The following is a 21929-nucleotide window of genomic DNA, read 5'->3' as shown; positions in this document are numbered from 1 at the left end:
TGCCTTAGAGGGTTGGGGCAGGGAGGGTGGGGGGGAGTTGCAGGAGGGAAGGGATATGGGGATATGTGTATAAATACAGCTGATTCACTTTGGTGTACCTCAAAAAAAATACATAAAAATGAAAAAAGAAAAAGAAATAGTTGTTTGTATCTGCTAATCCCAAACTCCTAATTTATCTCTCCCTAACCCCCTTTCCCCTTTTGTAACTTTGTTTTCTCTGTGAGTCTGTTTCTATTTGTAAATAAGTTAATTTGTATCACATTTTAGACTCTACATATAAGTAATATCATATGATACCATCCTCAGGTGACTTGCGGGATCTCAGTTCCCCAACCAGGAATAGAATCTGGGGCCTATCAGAGAAAACCTGGAATCCTAACCACTAGGCCACCAGGGAACGCCCTGCAGCAAGTTTAATTCATTTATTTGTAAAGTAAATAGCTTATTTATGAATCCATGGTCTGATCATAGATAGTAGAGAACTAAATAAAAGTATTTTTACAATTGATAGAAAAATCAAATGGATATTTTTATTTTTTACCTAGTAAGTTACCAATTTGGTAATATCTTCAAAATTTATCTTATCCTATCTGTTCTCAGCGCCATTGTCTTGTCTTATGGCAGTATCATTTCTTGTTAGGATTTATTGGATTTCTCTTATGTGGTCCTTTCTTCCTCCTGCCAGAGAGTAGGATTTTCCAATATCAGATCAGTTACTTTTCAGCTTAAAATTCTTAGTTTCCTCAAAGCCCTTGTTGTGATACACAAAGACTCTTCATGATAGGACCTCTAGCCTCCTTCCCAGTCATCAACTCCACCATTATCAGCAGTTGAAGACAGTTATTTCCCTGTCTGCGGCTTCTGTTGTTGCTGTTGATGGGTCAGACACTCAGCATAATTGCATTTCTCTTGAAGGTGATATTTTCTTTCCAGCAGCTTTTAAGAGTCCTTTTGTTTAGTGTTTTGTTTTTAAATAAACCTCTGTGTTACACAGTTTCACTGTGATAGATCTTTACCCTGCTTGGGATTCTTTGATCTTCATTTTTTTTGTTTTCTTTTGTTTTAATATTTATTTATTTATTGGCTACATTGGGTCTTTGTTGCTGCACGAGGGCTTTTCTCTAGTTGTGAGCAGGGGCTGGCTACTCTTCGTTGCTGCGCCCGGGCTTCTCATTGCGGTGGCTTCACTTGTAGTGGAGCTCAGGCCCTAGGTGCACGGGCTTCAGTAGTTGTAGCATGTGGGCTCAGTAGTTGTGGCACATGGGCTGGGCTTAGTTGCTCTGAGGCATGTGGGATCTTCCTGAACCAGGGATTGAATCCGTGTCCCCCGCATTAGCAGGCAGACTCCCAACCACTGCATCACCAGGGAAGTCCTGATCTTCGTTTCAGGACTGACATCTTTTAACACTACTGTAAAGTTCTCAGCCATTATTACTGCAGTTTTTTTCTCTCCTTATAGAGCTTTTATTAGGTGCATTTTGGAGTTTCACATTCTCCATGCCTTTTTTTCCAAGTGGAATATTGTGAAATGATACAAAGAGTCAAAATGTCCAATGAAGGATTAAATAAATTCTATTTCAGCCACAAAAATAGAATAATAGACTGATAAAAATGATGTGGAAGAATATGTAATGACGTGCAAATACGTTAACAATATGTTAAATGAAAACAGGTTACCACACTATGCATAATGACTCTGCTTTTATAATATGTATATTTATAATATTGTATTTAATATTATTTTTTAATATTTGCCAAAGTAGTGAAAGGACAAATAATATTTACCAAAATATTAATGTTAGTTACTTGAACATCATAGGATAATGGGTGATTTTGTTAGATCTTTTTGGAGGGGAGGGGTTTTGGAGTTTTAATTTTCTGTAAATGGGTGGAGGGAGTCTGTTTTCCTTTTGCTTGTGTGTTTATCTAGGGGTGGAATTTCAGGGTCATGGTAGCTCTGTGTTTACCTTTTAAGGAACGTCCAAACTTTTTCAAAAGCATTGTGTCATTTTATATTCTCACCAGCAGTGTAGGAGGGTTTTTTTTTTTCTTTTTTTAAAAATATGGAACGCTTCATGAATTTGCGTGTCATCCTTGCACAGGGGCCGTGCTAATCTTCTCTGTATCGTTCCAATTTTAGTATATGTGCTGCCGAAGCGAGCACTGTAGGAGGGTTTTAATTTCTTCATATTCTGGTCAACACTTTTTTCTCCTCACTTAAAAAACTGTTTTATTTGTACCAGGCGGGTACCACTCTTATAAACATCATCAAAACAGGTGTTTTTTAACACTTCTCTAATGGTATTACAAAAAAACTATCACATCCAATACCTGAAATAACACTTTTCTCCAAATTTCCTGTAACCCTTTTTTTTTTTCTAGCTTTACTGAGATAATTGACACATAACATTGTGTAAGCTTAAGGTGTACAATGGCCAACACTTATGTGTTTTTGACTATAGCCATCCTAGTGGGTGTGAAGTGATATTTCTTTATGGTTTTGATTTGCATTTCCCTGATGGCCAGTGATGCTGAGCATCTGTTCAGATGGTATGACCATTTTTGAAGGCATGTTTGTTCAGATACTTAAATTGGACTATTTGTCTTTATCGTTGAGTTGTAAGAGTTCTTTACACGTTCCGGATGCAGATTCCTCATCAGATTTGCAAGTGTTTTTTTCCCATTTTGTGTCTTTTTACTTTCTTGATGGTATCCTTTGGAGCAGAAAAGTTTTTTTTTTTTTTTTTTAAATTTGACCAAGTCCAGCGTATCTTATTTTTCTATTATGGCTTGTACATTTTACTACTCATAGTTACAGGAGCCATTCAGAGAATCTAATTTCCTATATGATCAGAATTGGATCTTGTAGCACCCTGTGATTAATATATTTGTAAGTACTGTGTGTACATATAGTAGTTTTTTTTTTTTTCAACGTAGCATTTTTATGTATAAATTTCCTTCTATTTATATTGCCCATGCTTCATTTTTAAGAGTTGTGTTGTGTTTTGTGGTTGTACTATAGTTTACATAGTTGTCATTTTTTGCTTGTTTTTCAACTTTATGAATTAAATAATGCTGATAGGTAGCTATCTCCATCAACTTAAAAGTTACATTTTTTTCTTTCCTTAGGTCGGATTGATTTAAAACAGTTGATAGCAAAGAAGGTACAGTTGACAGCAGAGGCAGAGGTAAGTAACTCCCTCTTCCATGAAACAAAAATGTAGAGTTTTAGGGTAAAGAGTTTTATGCAGTACAATTTTTAATGCTAAACTGCTTAAGGAATTATTTACCTTTCTTATCAGTTGACATTATCCTGTTATGGGACAAGAAAAGAAGGTCTGCCATCTTGTCATCCTACACAAGAACCAGATTTTTGTTGTTGTTTTTCTGTGCTATCATCCATCACTCTCATTTTCTGGCTTTTACCAGTAAAACTTGATTTTAGTGAACATGATACAGTTGAATGCTTGTATAAGTACTTGTGTAGGTGCTTTATGAAAGTACCTGTCATGGTTCATAGTAAATAATAGGCCTCCAGTAAACACTGAATCTGAATCTAGAATTAGATTCCCTGTTATGGGTGTAGAAGAAATAGAAATATCAACTCACAAACAACAACATCAAGACCATTTCAGGGAATTCCCTGGTGGTCCAGTGGTTGGAACTTGGTGCTTTCACTGCTGTGGCCCGGGTTCAATCCTTGGTCGGGGAACTAAGGTCCTGCAAGTGAGGTGCAGTAGATAGACAGACAGACAGACAGACAGACAGACAGACAGATAGATTTCAGGCAGGGCAAACAGTTCTGCAAGTTCGAATTCAGCAGTGCCCTCAGAAAATTCTGGAGGACAAAGAACACTTAAAAAAAGCAAAACCTTAATATTGTGTGTGCCTGTGTGTAAGTAGACTTCAAATCCAAGGCAGCCTCTCTTTTTCCCAATAAGAAGATCACTTCCAGAACTTATTGGCCAACTTGAATATGTAAACATCCAATGATGTAGATGAAATAGCACTGTTTTTATTAGTTTAGTTACATGTGCATGCATGCATATATGCATTTATGTAGAACACTTTAAATTTAGATATTTTTATCCTATTTCGTAAAACAGTATATTCAGTATTGTTTGCATTCACTTTGATATTAGTGTCTTTGTAATTTTGAGAGCTAATTTTTCAGTTATTTCCTGTCCTGGGGTATAACATTTTCACGGTCATTTCGTTTGTTGGAGATGCAGCACTTTTTGAGTCCAGGGATAGTGCTGTCACTAGACATCTTACTATAAGCTCCTGTTTGGTCTACATTGCGATCTCTCCTCCCCCTCCCCCCCCAATTCTGAAGGTGTATATGTGTTTTCTACAATGCAGGCACTTTACATTGCTTTTTTTTAATTTTTAAATTTTATTTTATTTATTTTTTATTTAATTGGCTGCATTGGGTCTTTGTTGCTGCACACAGGCTTTCTGTAGTTGCGGAGAGTGGGGGGGTACACGTTATTGCAGTGTTCGGGCTTCTTATTGCATTGGCTTCTCTTGTTGCGGAGCTTGGGCTCTAGGCGCGTGGGCTTCAGTAGTTACAGCATGTGGGCTTAATAGTTGTGGCTCACGGGCTCTAGAGCGTAGGCTCAGTAGTTGTGGCACATGGGCTTAGTTGCTCCATGGCATGTGGGATCTTCCTGGAGCAGGGATCGAACCTGTGTCCCCTGCATTGGCAGGCAGATTCTTAACCTCTGCACCACCAGGGAAGCTCCTACATTGCTTTTTAAAGTGGTATTCAAAAGGTATATTTACTGTGCTTGAAACTGAGAGTCTAGACTTCTAGTTTATAATGTGTTACATTTTATTTTTCCTGATCCGTTAGATTACTTGTGTAAGCCTTTAAAACTATAGCGAGGGACTTCCTAGGTGGCACAGTGGGTAAGAATCCGGGACACAGGTTCGATCCCTGGTCCAGGAAGATACCACATGCTATGGAACAACTAAGCCCGTGTGCCACAACTATTGAGCCTGCGCTCTAGAGCTGGTGCGCCACAACTATTGAGCCCATGTGCCGCAACTACTGAAGCCCACGTGCCTAGAGCCCGTGCTCTGCAACAAGAGAGGCCACCGCAGTGAGAAGCCTGCGCACCACAATGAAGAGTAGCCCCCACTGGCCGCAACTAGGGAAAGCCCGTGTGCAGCAACGAAGACCCAACACAGCCAATAAAATAAATTTAAAACAAACAAACAAACAAACAAACTAGCGATCAGGACTTCCCTGGCGGTCCAGTGGTTAAGACTTCGCCTTCCAGTGCAGGGGGTGCAGGTTTGATCCCTGGTTGGGGAGCTAAAATCCCACATGCCTCAGGGCCAAAAAACCAAAATGTGAAAAGGAAGCAATATTGTAATAAACTCAATAAAGACTTTAAAAATGGTCCACGTTAAAAAAAAATCTTCAAAATAAAAAAACAAAACAAAAACTATAGTGATCAAGGCCATTTCTGGTGAATGTCTTTTCCAGTAATTTGTTGTTCCATTATAAGAGATTGAAGTCTTGATTATTTGGTAACTTGCACGTCTCTGAGGGATAATTTATAATTTTGGGTAACAAAAAACTATTTAGTATATAGGCATGTGTGCTATTTTTAAGGGCCCATTCTTGCAAATTTAGTCATTACAATAAAGAAATTTTGTTTTTATGGCTTACTAGAGTATTCCTGACCCTTATTCCTCTAGATGGGCCGGACACCTTCCATTCCTTTTCAGATTCCCCTTCAGTTCCTCTTTTGCTCCTTGTCCCCTTCCCAGCAAGAACACAAAGCCCTTACTGTGCTCTACTTGTGGATGAAAGTCTGTCGTCGTTGCTGTTTATTTTAAAAATCTGAGGTGGTAGGGCAATTTAAAAAATATAGCACCACTAACCCAAAGAGGAAAGGGAATGTGGAGTGGGAAGTAAAAGGGAGGGGAGAGGGGAAGTGGAGGGAATGCTTCAAGGATTTAAGTTGAAACTTTGTTTTTGAAGAGAATATTCTACTTCTCTGCTTTATATATTAATCAGTGAATAATATTATATTCTTTATTTTGGTCAGTTGGGAAAGATTTGAGGGAGAGAGAAAGAAATGGATGAAGTAAGGGAAGAGAAGCTGAGGGAAAGGTGGAGGTTGATCTAGCTAGTATTATTTATTACTCTGTTGTGCAAGACTTGTACCCTGTGATTGAAGGAGGGCTTGCCTTGAACAGAGGTATGGAGGAAAGAAACTTAAACTGTATCTTGGAAATGGCACTTGATTGGCATCTGTGCCCCTGGTGGAGCGTGATAGAAAGAAAAAATTTGGGCTAGATCATAAGGCATTTTTTCTCTAACTTCACGCCCTTGTTCATTAGGCTCTTTCTGCTTGAAATTTCCTTTAACTTCCTACCTTCACCTATCAAAATACTGTATATCCTTCAAATTCTTACTCAAATGCTGCTGCTTCTAAAGTTTTCTAAATACCCCAGCTTGAACTGATGTCCTCCCTACTTTATACTTGTGTGTTCTTAGCATATGCTCTATATTTGTTATACACTGCTTTGTCCTGAATGAATCATCAAAATTCCTTTGGTGAACTTACGGACTATTTGACTTAGGAGTGTTTTAATTGGCAATTTGGTATCTAATGAGATTGAACATCTTACCATTATTAATTAATTGGAATGTTTTTGAAGGAGATACATTAGGAATGTTATATCAAAGTTGAAGATATTCTATAGAGTTTGGAAACAATGAGATTAGATTGGAAGCTACTGTAATATTTAAGTATTCTAGACTGAGTAAACAGGGGCGGGGAGGAGAAGGGAACTACATTTAGAAGTCCTGTTATGGGCTAGGCCTTATACTAGGTGCTTTATGTATGTAATCTTACTTACTTAAATCACCCCAATCATAACAGTGATGTCTAACTGGTTATATTTTTTTGTTGTTTTGCTTTATTGGTTACATTTACTAATATGAAATGACCATTGAGGTGACAGGTATGTGAATATTGTTCAGAACCATGAAATTTACTTGTTCTTTTCCCTTATGGATTTTTAGAAATAATTTTAAAGACAAATGAAAATAAGCAATCTTTCTAGTCATTTGTAATTTGGTGTCATGTTCCAACCCAGTTGGACACTCTTCCCCTAATGTTTAAAGTGAGAACACTGGACTAGTTATCTCCAGGGTCCTCTTGAGCTCTAACAGTCTATGTCATCATTGTTAGCTAACTTAAACTTTTGCTCCTAATTCTCTACGTGCTGTTGTAAAGCGAATAGATAATCTATAGCTCTTACTGGGCAACTCTTTTGGCTCCATGGAACTAGAGTTGTTAGATAAAATACAGTATGCCTAGTTAAATTTGAATTTCAGACAAACAACAGATAGTTTGTCATCCTGCAATATTCGGGACATACCTAGACTTAAAATGTTAGTTGTCTATCAAATACAAATTTAACTGGATGTCCTAAATATATATATTTGGGGGGATGTCCTATATTTTTATTTGCTAAATATGGCAACTTACAAAGAATTTGGTGAAATTTATACATACAGAGGAACTCCTATTAAGGAAGGGTGGGAAGAAGGTTGTCAAGTACGGAGCAAGCTTTTTCATCCTAAGGGAAATAAAATGAGAGAGGTGATGACATTAGTGGGTTGAACTGATTGAATTTCTTAAGGACAGTTGCAGGTCTAAATGCTGTCATAAAAAAACTTTGAAGTTCTTAATTTAAAAAAAATATATAGTGCTAGTGGGGTCATACGGCATTGTGTAATTCTGAGTCATGACCTTTTGATATCCTTAGAATTGTGTTGTAACAAGCCTTTAAAGATCTTGGAACAGTCCAAGGGAGATTCAGATGATTCAGCTCCAACCAGCTACATCAGAACTACATTCTCTACATTAGTAGAGAAATTAGTTTTGTTTAACAATGTTTTAAATTTTTTCTTTTGGTTGCAAATAATAGAAACCTACTCTGCCTTATTTAAACGTTAAAGGAAGTGATTTGAAAGATTAATGTATCTCATAGAATCCTAGGAGAAGTTGAGCACACTTAGGCTTTGGAAAGAGTATTTATTTTAATGGCAAGAGTTCAACTGTTTCTGAATTTTTCAGTTAAGTTTTCTGGTCACGCTTTCTAAGCTCAGAGTTTCAGGTCTATGAGAGAGAGAATTGAATTTTATTCAGAAGGGTGGGGCCATATAGTACAGTCCTAACCTGGACATGGGGTGCCTGTCTTCACCTTTGAGGACAGTTTCCAGAGGAAAAGCGAGTATGTTGAGAAAAGAGGATATTTTTATGATTGATATTTGTAGAACTTTTATTAATACATACAGTTGTATAGAGGCAATGTTAGGTATAATGTGGAAATTGTAGGGATGAAAAATTAATTTGTATTTCTCCTCAAAAATACATATTTATATTTTGCTTCTATTTTTTAAAATAAATTTATTTATTGGTTGCATTGGGTCTTCGTTGCTGTACACAGGCTGTCTCTAGTTGTGGTGAGCGGGGGCTACTCTTCATTGTGGTGCATGGGCTCCTCATTTTGGTGGCTTCTCTTGTTGCGGAGCACAGGCTGTAGGCGCGGGGGCTTCAGTAGTTGCGGCATGTGGGCTCAATAGTTGTGGCTCATGGTCTTAGTTGCTCCATGGCATGTGGAGTCTTCCTGGCCCAGGGTTCAAACCCATGTCCCCTGCATTGGCAGGTGGATTCCTAACCACTGCGCAACCAGGAAAGTCCATTGCTTGCTTCTTATATAGCATTTCTGGTGTTGTTTTTCACATCAGTATCTAATGCAGTTGCCTGACCATTAAATGAGCAGTTGCCTGACCATTAAATGAGCAGTCTGTAATGAGTGCGACTCAAATGGCATGTCTGCAGTGAGGCCTCCTCTTCATGGCTTGTCACTTGTTCGAGTAAACTGAAGAAGTTTTTGGATAGCGCCAAATTTATTTGATTTGTTGGCAGACTGCTGGAAAGGCAAGTGTTTTCTGCCCAGGAAATAAGTTGAGATTAGCTTGTGCTGTAATAGCAACACAAGATGAACACAAATAATTGCAGCTTAAACAAGATAGAAGTACATGTTCCTCTCATGTAAGTGATCCAGAGGTGAGAGGTCCACAGCTGGTCTGGTGACTCTGGTCCTTAGCGACTCTGGTTCCTTGCACCTCCCTACCTCACCATTTGTAGGCTGTGATCCGTCTTCTCGTTGTTCAAGCAGCTCCAGCCATTTCATCTGAGTTTCGAAGAGCAGAATTGATGTAGGGAAAGAAAGGGAGCAAGGAACGGGTATGAGAAGTCTTTTAAGGAAGTTTTCTGGAGGTTTTGTCAAACCAATTCTGCCTGTACCTCATTGGCAAAAACTTAGTCATCTGGCCGCATCTAGATGCAAAGGGAGACTGGGAAATTTATTTTGGGTATTTAGGTGCCCAGGTAAAAATCAGATGTTCTGGTACTAAGAAAGGGGATGCAAAATGATATATTGACAATTAACAGTCACTACATTAACTGTCCATTGTAGTTTACTACCCTGGTCTTCTGGTCAAATCTTACCTTCTTTTGGCTGTGTGACTACATTTTTCTATTTCCCTTTCTGCCTTTTCTCATTTTACTTAAATATATAAATGTATTAGTCTCTAGTTTACTTTGATGAACCTTGGGAGAGTCAGTTCATTGTTCTTTATGATTTCATCACTTCTTTACAAAATGAAGAAATGTACCTGCTGTATTGCCCCTTAGAAATGTTTAGTAATTTAGTTCCATGAACAACACGTACTTGGTTCCTTTGTCAGGCACTAAGAGATTTCGAAGCAGTCATTTCTAGTCTCTTGCTAGCCGAGAATACTGTGTATAATATGGGTAAGCAAGATAAACAACAACTGCATTAGACATTAGACACCTTTACAATGTTCATTGAAAGCTGTAAAGTGGTGTCACTGTAAGTTGGTATTCATGATAAATTACATGATTTTAGAGCTCTGTTGAAGATCTTACAGGTGATAGTTACTCCCTATTTTTTAATGTCTTTGGAAATAAGAGAACACTGTGCTGTGTAGTGTAATTCACTTGGCAGCTTTTTTCTTAGTGCCAAACAAAAATCAGTGGCATCTTAGATTAGATAAAATACTTTCTTTAAAAAAAAAAGTTCAAGTTTTAAAAGATCTTAATTTAATGTTGTGATACCATTTCACAACAGGAGGATTATTTTAAGAACAGGAGGAATGTATTTTCTTAACTAATGTTTTTTCCTGATTCTAGAAGTAATATAGGCTAATTGTAGAAAATTTATGAGATAAAGTATAAAAAGGAAACACCACCCATATATATGTCCACCACTTGGAGGTAATATTTTAGTTTATTTCTTCCCAGTAATTTGTTTTATATCATACACACAGATCCAGGTAGACACATGCAAGCATGTGTGTCATAGATACATTAGCAGAAGCAGCATCCATTTATATATTCAGTTGTATATTTTTCTTAATATCATTTTATGGGCTTTTTTTGTGTGTTAAAATATTCTTTGAAAATGTGATTTAAAAAAATGATTTCATGGTGGTCATTTGGATGCATCATTTGGTAACTATTGGGAATGTAATATTTATACACCTTTCTGCTTTTCTAACATCTAATAATGGCTAATGAAGTGAAGGAGGTAGGCAGTGATGATGAGAAATAGTAAAATATACCATTTGGATAGTTAGGATGAGGGAGCTACCTAAGCAGATTAAGGTAAATAAATGTGTTTCAGCTTAGTTTAGACTGATAACAATATAATATCAAGAATATTGTAGTCTAACTTAAATTGGGAGATAGCCCAGGATGAATTTTATTTTAAAGAAAAAGGGATTAAAACTCAGAGCTCTCATTTGATTAGTTCCTGGTTTATCTAGAACCTCTGGCTTCCTGTATTAAGGGTTACGTAATAGTTATATGCAAGACTTTTTTTGACTATGGAGGAGGAATTTATTACAGTGCACTAAGACTGTAAACCTCTTCTACGTTGATGCCTTCAAATGAAATGTTTGTAATAGAACTAAGCTAAACAACACCTTTTTACTAGATTACCTACCATTTTCAGGCTACATCTATGTACATCATTGACTTTTTAGGTTTTACTTTCTTGGCTTATGGTGCTAATCATGTAGAAACTATATATGATTTTTATATAAAGTACAGTGGAAAGCAATATAACGTAATGTGAACTGTGAGGTCAGATAGACTGGAGTTCTGATCCTAGTTCTATAGCCTACAAGTTGTCACCTTGGGTAAGTCACATCACTTGACTTCTTCAAGCTTAGATCTCTCATATGTAAAATGGGAATTCTATTGCCTACTTCAGAGGTTGTTTTAAGACTAGAAATAATATATAATATGTATTATATATTAACATATGAAAGCCCCTAAGGGAGTATCTAGCATAAAGCAGTCATTCAGTTAATAACAGCCATTACCAACAATAACAACAATAGTGATTTTTAGTCTCTTTCCCTTTATAGTTTACACAAAGAAGTCAGGGCTATGCAGTTTTTTTTGTTTGGTTTTTTTAAGATATCTACTTTCTGCTTTATAATAGACGTTGAATAAAGCGAACAGTGGTGTGAGTAGGGGTTTCAATGGCAGGAGTTGGTATCGAAAGAAAAGCTGTTTGGAAATATATTTAACACCTATAGTCTTGGCAGTTGCTTTGTTGAGAGCCGACTGTACAGTGGTTAACAATAGACATAGTTTTAAAGTCAGCTGGGGGAGGTAGACATTGAGACACCAAAAAATAGAAATACATAGCATTTCAGATTGTATTAAGTGCAATGATGGAAAGGTAATGTTAGAGTGAATTGTTAGGGGAGAGCTCTCTTGGGGAGTCAATTTAAACACTGTATTACCTATTCTATTGTGTTACCTGCTTTGTCTGAAAAGGTCAGGTTTCTGGTTCCATGCCACAGTGAGGTTAGAAGATTCTCTGTACAAAGCAGGCAGTGAATCAGAGAAACAAGTAATTCATGAACTAGTGATATGACCTTGTGGAGTCAGAGTGCAGTATTTTATTTATTTATTTTTACTTACTAGATTACCAGTTTATTATAAAAGGATATAATAACTCAGGAAGAGCCAGGTGGAAGAGATGCTTGCGGCAAGTATGGGGAAAGAGCAGGGGGCTTCCGTGCTCTCTGAGTGAGCAATTCTCCCTGCGCCACCATGTATTCACCAACCCGGAAGCTCTGGAGTATTTTATACTCTGTACTCAGAGTATACATGTTTATTTTGTGTTTCTCAGAGCCTACTTTTTAATTCATGCCTCTGTAAGGGTTACTTTATCCATAAATGACCGTGCTTTTTGTCATTTTAAGACTCAGTCCAAAGTAACCTCTGATTGGAAGGCTTTTTAGAAGCATTCTCCTTCTGAAGTGCAAATCTGAATATGTTTATAAACCTTGTGCTTAAAACATCCTTGGTTTCCAGTTGCCCTTAGGATAAAATGAAAGGTCCAGTGGTTAGGACTCTGTGCTTTCGCTGCCAAGGGCCCAGGTTCAATCCCTGGTTGGGAAACTAAAATCCCACCAGCTGCGCAAGCATGGCCAGAAAAATTCTCAAAATGGCTTAAAGGTCTGTCAAGAGCTAGACCCTGTTTGCCTTTCCAGCCTCATCTCTGATCACTTGTGCGTGCCTTCACTGTGTTCCTACCATAGGATCTTTGCTTCATGGTGGTGGATCCCCATTCTTAGACTCTTAGAGGTTGTCTCCTTCAGCTTGTTTTAAAAGTGAAGTTATTTGATAGATTATTTATCAAATAATTTCATCTATCAAATAACTGCTTTTCTAGTTTCTAGTTAACTGCCTGCCTCCTTCCTTCTGTCATCTTTCTGTCCATCTGTTGCTCTGGGACAATCATAGCCCTTGGGCTGGATGAAATTAATGTTACTAGAGATGAGACTGAGAAGATAAGCAATTAGAAAGCCTATAACCTTCAACCTCCTTTTCAGGTTTCTGATAGACATTTTTAGACAGATTTATTTTGGTCACATTTTGAAGTTGTAGTTAATACCAGTTTCATGTAACAGAAGAAGGCAGAAGTGGAGCATTTCTTGTACTGTGTTTTTCTGTATTGCCTCTTACAAAGGGAATGACAGTAATAAGCAGTCACTCTTTATTTTCATCAATACTTGGATACATGGAAGGAGGAGGCTAAGGAAACTTAATAGTGTCCACAATAGAGTTCTTCCTTGTGTCCCAGTGGCTGCAGCTTCAATCAATTTTATATATTAAAAAAAAAAAAAATGAGGGTGAGTCAAAAATTATCCACATTCCAGTTATATTAAAACTTTTATAAATTCTACAAGCAGAGTGTGAATAATTTTTGACTCACCCTTGTATTTATTTGGTTGCACCAGGTCTTAGTTGTGGCACATGGGCTTCTTAGTTGCAGCAGGCAGGCTCTTTAGTTGTGGCAGGCAGCCTCCTTAGTTGTGGCATGTGAACTCTTAGCTGCGGCATGCACGTGGGATCTAATTCCCTGGCCAGGCATCAAACCTGGGCCCCCTGCATTGGGAGCGCAGAGTCTTAACCACTGCGTCATCAGAGAAGTCCCTCAATCAACTCTGAGGAATTACAGAGAAAGAGGACAAAGGCATTGTTGATGGAAAAAAATTAGTAAGTCCGTCTAAGAAAGAAGTGGAAAATTTTATTTGAGCCAAATTGTGGGAGTATAACCTGGGGACAGCCTCTCAGAAAGCTCCAAGAACTATTCCGCCTGTGAGAGAGGTCATAGACAGGTATATTAAATTTTTGAGACAGAAGGCTGTACGTTAAATGACATTATGGACAGTTTACATAATCCAGAGCTGCACGTACAAAGCAGGTAGTACGTCACGGGTTTTTGGGGGCCCTTACAAGATTACGAAGGAAGGTTATCTCCTAAGGAGTTGTGACCCTTGATGAGATTAAGAAGGAATGTTATTTCCTAAGGGGATCTGGTTAATGCACATGCACAATATACACTAAAGGGAAAGGAAGCGGTCCAAACAGGCAAAGAAAAAATTTGTTTAAATCTTTCTCATTTTGCCATAAAATGTGAATTTTATATCATCAGCATTAAGAGATACCTTCATGCTCTTGTTGTCAAACACCGAGTGTGCCTGGTGCACTGTGAAACCACACAACCAAAACATCAGAGTCTGGAGCAGAGAAAGGTTTATTGCAAGGACCAAGCAAGTATTCCCCGAAAAACTGGGTTCACTTCTTGGTGGGTGTCGAGCCAAAAGACACAACCAAGGCAAAGAACGGGAGAAGGATTTATTACTTGGAGAACACTGGGGCTGTTTCCCAAAGCAGTGTCTCCCCAACAGCAAAACTGGGGAAGTTTTAAGGTAAGGGTACATGCGTATTCATGAAGGGGCTTGAGCTGAGAAGCATAAAATTGGACCAAAGGTTGACAGAGTCTGAGCTTTAGTTGAAGTCATGAGGGTGAACACCATTATTCTATCCTCCACCTGGGTGAGGACCTTAGTTTCTGCTGGGTTGAAAGATATATTATTATGTATATGCCTTGAAGAGGAACCAGGACTATTGCTTCTTGACTGCTTTTCCTTTGTTCTGCATTCCCCTACTTCCCTTAAGATCATTAATTACTGGGACCTGCTCAAGGGCAAGGATTGTGACCAGGCTTAGATCACAAATGGCTTAGGCCAAAAATGGCTTCGCGTGTGTCCAGAAATCCATGCCTGGTTTTCTTTCTCTGGGACCCTGCTACCCCTTCCACTTACACAAGGAGAATGGGTGGCTCATGCTCCACAGACCTGAACTTTCTGTGGTTTTCAGGGAAGAGTCTTCAAAGGCAACATTTGAGGTGGCAGCTGTAGGGGGTATGACTTTCTTCTCATTGGTTGGCGGTGAGGTAACAGGGTGCTGTTCCAGGAAGCTCAAATCATCAGCCTTCTGGTTGAGACCAGTCTGGCATCTGAGCCTGAAGTTACCATCTTCCACCTGGAATCGTTCCTGTAGAAAAATTGGAAGAGATGTATCAGATTGTTATGTATATCCCATGAGGGGCAACTAGGGCTGTTTCATTGTTGAACTATCTTTCTTGACTGCTTTCCCTCTGTTTCTGCATTTCTTAATTAGCAACTGCATGAATCTGTCCTTTGGAACTCAGGGAGGTCTAGGAGGCTCAAGTCTTTTCACTACAAATGAGAAACAGGAAACACAGAGGCTTTTATACCCGGAAGGGCCCTGCAAGGTCCTGCTCAGTTTTCACTGTCCACTGAAAGATTAACTCAAAATGTAAAAGTTGTGAGTTAAGTTTTATTCAGGAACCTTATTCAGGGACCCTGTAGCCCAGGAAATAGCCTCTCAGTGGCTCTGAGGGGAGTGTTCAGAAGAGGCAGGAGAGGACCCAGGATATATATGAGATTTTTGCCGGGGAAAAACATGTAGTCAAGCATAGAAGGATTACTGCTAATCACAAAGAATAGACATCTCAAATTAATGATTTTAGTGCTTTTCCATGTATGGGAAGATGCAAGAATCTGGGGCCATTTGAACATTTTCCTTAGATATGCAGCTTACTGTCTAAGGGGTCAGTATATCCAAAGCACAGAATGCTTCCTGTTTTTCTCCATCCCGAATTCCCCTCAAGAGTGGGTGACTGTAGTGGCTGTGGCTTGCTTGATCCTTGTAGAACTGGAATGGCAGGCAACATTGTTTGTTTACAGTAGTAGTTTTGGAATATGGGGAGAAAAGGAAAAGAGAATGGTTTGATTGATAAGGAGGGTGAGGATAAGGAGATTGCTGTAGGCTTTGGAAGTTGCGAATTTTTTGGCATGCATGGCAACGGCTCATCCATGGGCCAATAGTGAGTAAGGCACAAGAGTTTGTGCCATAAGAAGTTGAATATATTTAACTTGAGTTGGGTAGATTAAGACCTGATTTCATCAGCTATTACGGATATTTTTTAATAACATTCATTATGTGGTTTTTTTTTTTTTTTTTTTTTTGGCTCATGTTTCTGGTCTACTTAACCCAATACTTAATTTGGAAAGGTACTAGTTCCAGAGTATGAGGAATCCTAGTTAAAAGATTCCAGGCTTCTTTTTTAATGTTGAGTAAAATTTCAATGGACTGATGTGAATAGGGGGTAAAGTGTTAAGACCTTACATGGTTTAGCCTCTCTCCTGCTACCCTCCCCTTCTTTTCTGATCTCAGCTCTTATTACTCTTTGCTTCAACTATAATGTCCTGTTTCCTTGCTATTATTCAAACATGTCAAGGGTGCTCTGCCTTAGGGCTTTTTACCCTTATGCTTCTTTCTTCCTGGTACTTTTCCCACAGATAACGACTAACTTGCCCTCTTCTTCAAATCTTCTCAAATGTCATCTATCTTTGAGGCTTTTGCTGACCTCTCTATGAAAAATAGCAACCTTTCCCCCCCAGTCCCTCCTCTTTATTTCTTTCCACTTAACACCATACTGTATGTCCTGTTTATCCCCACTGGAATTTTAAGTTCCATGAGGACAGGTTTTGTTCATTCTTGTATCTCCAGTGCCTACAGCAGTGTCCAGAACTGTACCTAACACTTAGTGGAATGAATGAATTCTTTCCCTTCTTTTTAGTATTTTTCTACATGGGACAACATTTTTGTAGCGGAAAGAAACCCTTGATTTATTAAGTAGTTCAATTCTAGAGCTTAATGAGAAAAGAACCCTTTTTGTGTGTCACTTTTTTGGGTGTTTGTTTTGTTTTTGGTTGGGGACGCATCATGCCCACTGAAAAAGGTTTGGAATGAAGATGGGCATATAATTGAAATGAAACAAGCAAAAAGAGCTAAAATAAAATACTATTTGTAACCTTAACATGCATAAATAATTTTATAAAACTCTTCATTTCTTCCAGGGAACATAGGTTCTATGTTTTTGTCCTTAAAACCGGGCAACACTGTCCATATTTTCTGTTTGGCTAATACTTACCTGTCTCTTGGGTTTTCATCATATAGTCTCCTCCTCCCAGTTCTCAGTTAATCTTAAGTCCTACTTACTGGGGTCCTTAAAGGGTTTAGCTTAACATCCAGCTCAAAAAAACCATTTCCAATCATCTCTGCTTTCTTTGCTAAACTTTTATATGTTCTTTAAGTCTTTTTATTAATGGTTATATTGCTCAGGTGACACTCAGGTAGTCTACTGTGTATTGTTCATATGTATAGATCTTGTATTTTCCATCTCCATCAGCTTTTGTTACCAAACAAGGTATGTGTGCCTGACCCACAGTGAGGCCAAATAAACTGAAACGTCAGAGTTTGGAGCAGAGAAAGGTTTATTGTAGGTCCATGCAAGGAGAACAGGTGGCTTGTGCTCAAAAATCCTGAATGCCTCTATGGTTTGGGGGTAGAAGTTTTTATAGGCAAAATTTGGGGTGCGGACTGCAGGGTATGTGGCTTCCTTCTGATTGGCTGGTGGTGAGGTAACAGGATGGTGCTCCAGGAATTTTGCACTCAGCCTGAACTTGCCATCCTCCACCTGGGAGGGGGCCTTAGTTCTGCAGAAGAGCTCAAAGATATTGTTACACGTTTATTCCTTGAGGAGGAGCCAGGACTCTGCCTCAAGGCTGCACTGTTGTTTCCTGACTGCTCCTCCCTTGTTTCTGCATTCCCTCCTTCCCTGATTAGCAACTGTTTGAACCTGCCGTTTGGAACTCGGGGAAGATCAAGGAAGCTGAATGATTCCTATTTCCTACAAACAAGAAACAAGGGACTTGAGCTTTTGTGCCCAGGAGCCCCACAAGGTCCTGCTCAGTTTCACTGTCCTGAGGGCTGGGACTTTAGTGTATTCTCACTGCCCAGGAACCCAGAAACATTTGGGAACTCTAGGAGAAAGTAGTTTGAAAAGCTTTCATATAGTTCCATTAGATATATTAATATTTTTAGGCTTTATTTTTAAAAGACTTGGTCAAACTCTCGTTAAAACAGAGTTCAGGAAACAAACAAACCAGAATCCATAAAAAAGTCTGCTTCAGATATTTTAGGTTTGTTACTGAGTCCAAGCTCGTTCTGCTTGCCACACCACCGGCCGATGAATCAGGGACGAGGCGCTGAGGCAAGGAATATGACTTTATTCAGAAAGCCAGCAAACTGAGAAGATGGCAGACTAATGTCTCCTAAAAAACCATCTTATTGGGCTCTGAATGCCAGTTTGTTTTATAGAATCAGAGAGGGAGGGGCCGTGAGGAAGTAAAGTGAAAGGGCCATCAGTCTTACAAAAGATCTCGGGGAATGACCAGCCTTGGAGAAGGGATGTGTTAATTTCAGCCATTCACACAGGTGGGCAGGGCAGATTGTCTGCTGGTGGGCTGAACGGAGGCCCTTTAGTTCAACATTCAGGCAGAGGCGCAGTGTTCCCTGAGGCAGGCCATCATGTATGATTATAATAACAAAAGCAAACAAAAAGCAAAAGTTAAAGTCAAACAGATCTAACATGGAGTTTGATTTAGCTCTACACGGTTACAGTATCATACAGAAATGACATGACTTGAAATACAAACACTGGATACCTGGCGCTGAAGGGGTTGCTTGAAAAGAAAGGGGACTTAAAATTATGTAATGGTAATGTGATATTGATTTTTACTTTGTTTTCCATATAAAAATTTGAAGAGAAATAGATGGTCATTTTTAGCATTTCTGTTATTTTTATGTATCATTTGTAGAAGTTCATTTAGTAGGTGATTACTTTGATTTATGCCTAAAAGGGTATATACATTCTTAAAAAGATGTAAATCCTCATGTTGCTTTTTCAGTAGCAGTTTCTGAAATGACAGGTCAGCTATAGAAATCACTTTTCTGTTTTTACTCCTGTGAATTCACTTAACATGGACTCCTTTTCATCCAGTTCTAAGAGAACCCTTAAAAAATGTTAACCACTCATAAGCTAGTTAGCAACTAATGTTTTCCTTTATTTGTCTTAAAATTCTAGGAATTGAAGCCCTTTTTTATGAAGGAAGTTGGCAGTCACTTTGATGATTTTGTGACCAATCTCATTGAAAAATCTGCATCATTAGACAATGGTGGTTGTGCTCTCACATCCTTTTCTGTTCTTGAAGGAGAGAACAACCACAGAGCTAAGTAAGTATGAGTAAGTTTCTTTTAATGCACATGTCTACTCTAGCACAGCTCAGTGGTCGGAATGTGGATTGCACCAAAAATGCCTGGATTCACACCCTAGCACCACCTTTTAACCGCTTGAAGGGTAGGTTTCTTCATCTTACTATGTGGATTATAACAAACATGCATACTCCATTTAAGACTGTGCTGACTTGTAAAATAATATAGCCAACACTTGTTGAATGCTTTACATTTAAACTGAACAATGACCCTATGAGGCAGATACTATAACTGTCTGCATATTACAAGTTAGGAAACTGAAGCACAGAGCAGTTAAATGTTGTCCAAGATTACACAGCAGGAATTTGAACTCTGGCTCCAGAGTCTGTGCTCTTCACTATATCTTGTACTGCTTCTCTGTTGTACTCTATATAGTACTTGTAATAAAGTATGGTGCAGTTAGTATATGTTATTTTAATTGATCAGTCATCCAGAGCAATAGAAAGAAGACTATAAAAGGCCAGTGTGTGCTAATTTGCCATTTTGTGCTTTCCTTGCCTTTATGCCTCTTTGGTCTCTGTCAGTCTCCTGTTACGGAGAACAGTTTTGACCAGAGTAGGTAATGGTAGCAAAAGTGCTAATGGTACTTCAAGAAGCCCTAAAGAAGATGCTAACGTTAGGTGTTAAAATGTGAGGTTTTAGTAAATGGAGACAACCTTTTAGATCAGGAGGCTGTTGGGGATTGTTGGAAGACCTTAGTGTGAGGGTATCATAAACATCAGTGCAATTTTGGAGGACAGACCAATAATAGTATGTGAACTGAGTAAAGTATGGCTGGAGGCTTGTCCTTAGGGGTGTTTAGGAGAAGGAAGAGTGGTTGTCAGCCTGTGATTCCAGGAATTCATTTCCATGGGGGCTGTACTATGGGGCCTCTGAGTGCTGCGCTAGTTAGGTTTACCTGTCACCTCTTCCTAATCAGATGTGCCTGCACCCACCTCATAGCATTGTTCGGAAGGGGCAAATGACATACCATGCATAAAACCCTAACACAGTACTTGGACCATAGTGAGAAGGCAGTTAATGTTATACGCTGTAGTTGGTATCATTCCTTCTCTTATACATAGGTTTAAATTTCTTGTAATGCTTGAAGTACTCATTTCAATTTTTTGCTCTTCCCAGAGATCTGAGAGCACCTCCAGAACAGGGAAAGATTTTTATTATAAGGCGATCTCTCTTAGAGTGAGTATTTTTAGTTGCTTTTGTAAATTATTTGAATTAAAAAAAATCAAACTATTGATTGTTAGAATCACTGCGTAATCTATGAATATTTAATAAATTCGTTCTGTATTCATATAATTTATTAGTTTTGATACTTCTTTTTGTACATTTGCCATTTCTTGCTCCTCCTTTCTGATCTTTTGATTGTGTATCTAGTTTCAAAGGAGGAGTTGGAGATAAGAATGATTATTGGTTCTCTGATAAATTCCTTGAGGTTGTGCTGTAGAAAATTGGTTACCCAAAGAGCTAGAACAAAAATTTTCTAAGTAGGTAAACCACTTCGAGAGAGTTTCAGTGCTGTTTGCTTCTTGATACATAAATTTTTTTCACCTCTTCTTTGGCTAGCCAGCTTTGAGACTTGATAGTTTTCTCACATTTAGTTATTTTAGAACCCCAATTGTGTAGATTTTATGGGAAAAAGGCAATGTACATTAATTATGGCAACCTCATTTGTGAACTGAAAATTGAAGGTGCATTCTGAGTAGGTAATGAATGTTTCTTTTGCAATACTCTCTGAGTAGATACTTGATCATTCATTACTTCATTAGAATGCTGATATTCATTAGTAATGTTCCGTGATTACTGTTTGAGATGTTTTTGGAGCGTGGATTAAGCATCTTCTGAACTGCTTTAAAGTCAGGTCTTTAATATGTGGTGTTTTAAAATTAAATATCAATTAGCTTTATTTGAACTACATTTACAGCGAGCTGTTTGAGGTGGACCACATCAGAACAATATATCACATGTTCATAGCCCTCCTCATTCTCTTCATTCTCAGCACACTTGTAGTAGATTACATTGATGAAGGAAGGTAAGACAATAAACTTGTTTGCTTAGTTGATGCATGCGGTGTTGGGAGTTTTCACTATATTTAAATTTTGAAAAAAGATGATTTGGTTAAATTGCTTCAGAAAATCCCAAAACAGCTGATTTGAGGGTGAGATTCCTCTCTCCTGAAAAGTGCAACTAAAAAGAATATTAGAAGTTTTATTAGTTTTATTTTAAAATGGTCTATTTTAATAGACCATATTAGTAGTTTCTAGATAATTTTCCTAAATGAGAGAATATTGTATATATCAGGGGTCCCCAGTCCCCCGACTGGTAATGGTCCGTGGCCTGTTAGGAACCAGGAGCCAACCCGCACAGCAGGGCGTGAGCTGCAGGTGAGCGAGAAGGCTTTATCTGCCACTCCCTGTTGCTCACGTTTTCGCCTGAACCATTCCCACTGTCCCCGGCCCCCCACAGAAAAATTGTCTTCCGTGAAACTGGTCCCTGGTGCCAAAAAGGTTGGGGACTGCTGATATATATGACTTATTTTCTCTACTACAGTGTGTATTTTAGCTTGTTTCTAGAAAGAGGTAGCTTATTGGAATTTAACGTTTAAAAAACATTTTTAATATAAAAATAAAGTTATAACAATGTGTGATAATCATACATTGAATTATGTGCTTTATTAGTAAATTAAAATTTAAGATGATATAATAGTATATTAGTAAATTTTCAAATTGTATTATTTCCTTCTGAAAAATCTTTTTGTAGATAACAGTGATTGCTATTTAAATATTTTAAATATTAACT

At 38.3% G+C, this 21929-nt stretch overlaps 1 protein-coding gene and 1 non-coding gene across 4 annotated transcripts in view; one reads left to right on the top strand and one right to left on the bottom strand.

Annotated features, from left to right (window-relative positions):
- The window catches only part of SOAT1 (sterol O-acyltransferase 1), a 122305-nt gene that overhangs the window by 88022 nt on the left and 12354 nt on the right, over window positions 1-21929 (top strand). For all 3 annotated transcript variants that reach the window (XM_057729168.1, XM_057729170.1, XM_057729167.1), the window contains 4 exons: window positions 3130-3188; window positions 18946-19094; window positions 20253-20312; window positions 21055-21162. In XM_057729168.1, coding sequence (XP_057585151.1) covers window positions 3130-3188; window positions 18946-19094; window positions 20253-20312; window positions 21055-21162 — 376 coding nt within the window. The remainder of the gene's footprint in view (window positions 1-3129; window positions 3189-18945; window positions 19095-20252; window positions 20313-21054; window positions 21163-21929) is intronic.
- On the bottom strand, window positions 2058-2164 carry LOC130850679 (U6 spliceosomal RNA). Its single transcript, XR_009053022.1, has one exon. It is a non-coding gene; the product is annotated as a U6 spliceosomal RNA (small nuclear RNA).

The sequence above is a fragment of the Hippopotamus amphibius genome, chromosome 3 (genome assembly GCF_030028045.1).
Source record: "Hippopotamus amphibius kiboko isolate mHipAmp2 chromosome 3, mHipAmp2.hap2, whole genome shotgun sequence".
In the NCBI taxonomy this organism is placed as follows: domain Eukaryota; kingdom Metazoa; phylum Chordata; class Mammalia; order Artiodactyla; family Hippopotamidae; genus Hippopotamus; species Hippopotamus amphibius.
This window is presented reverse-complemented; position numbering and strand designations above follow the sequence as displayed.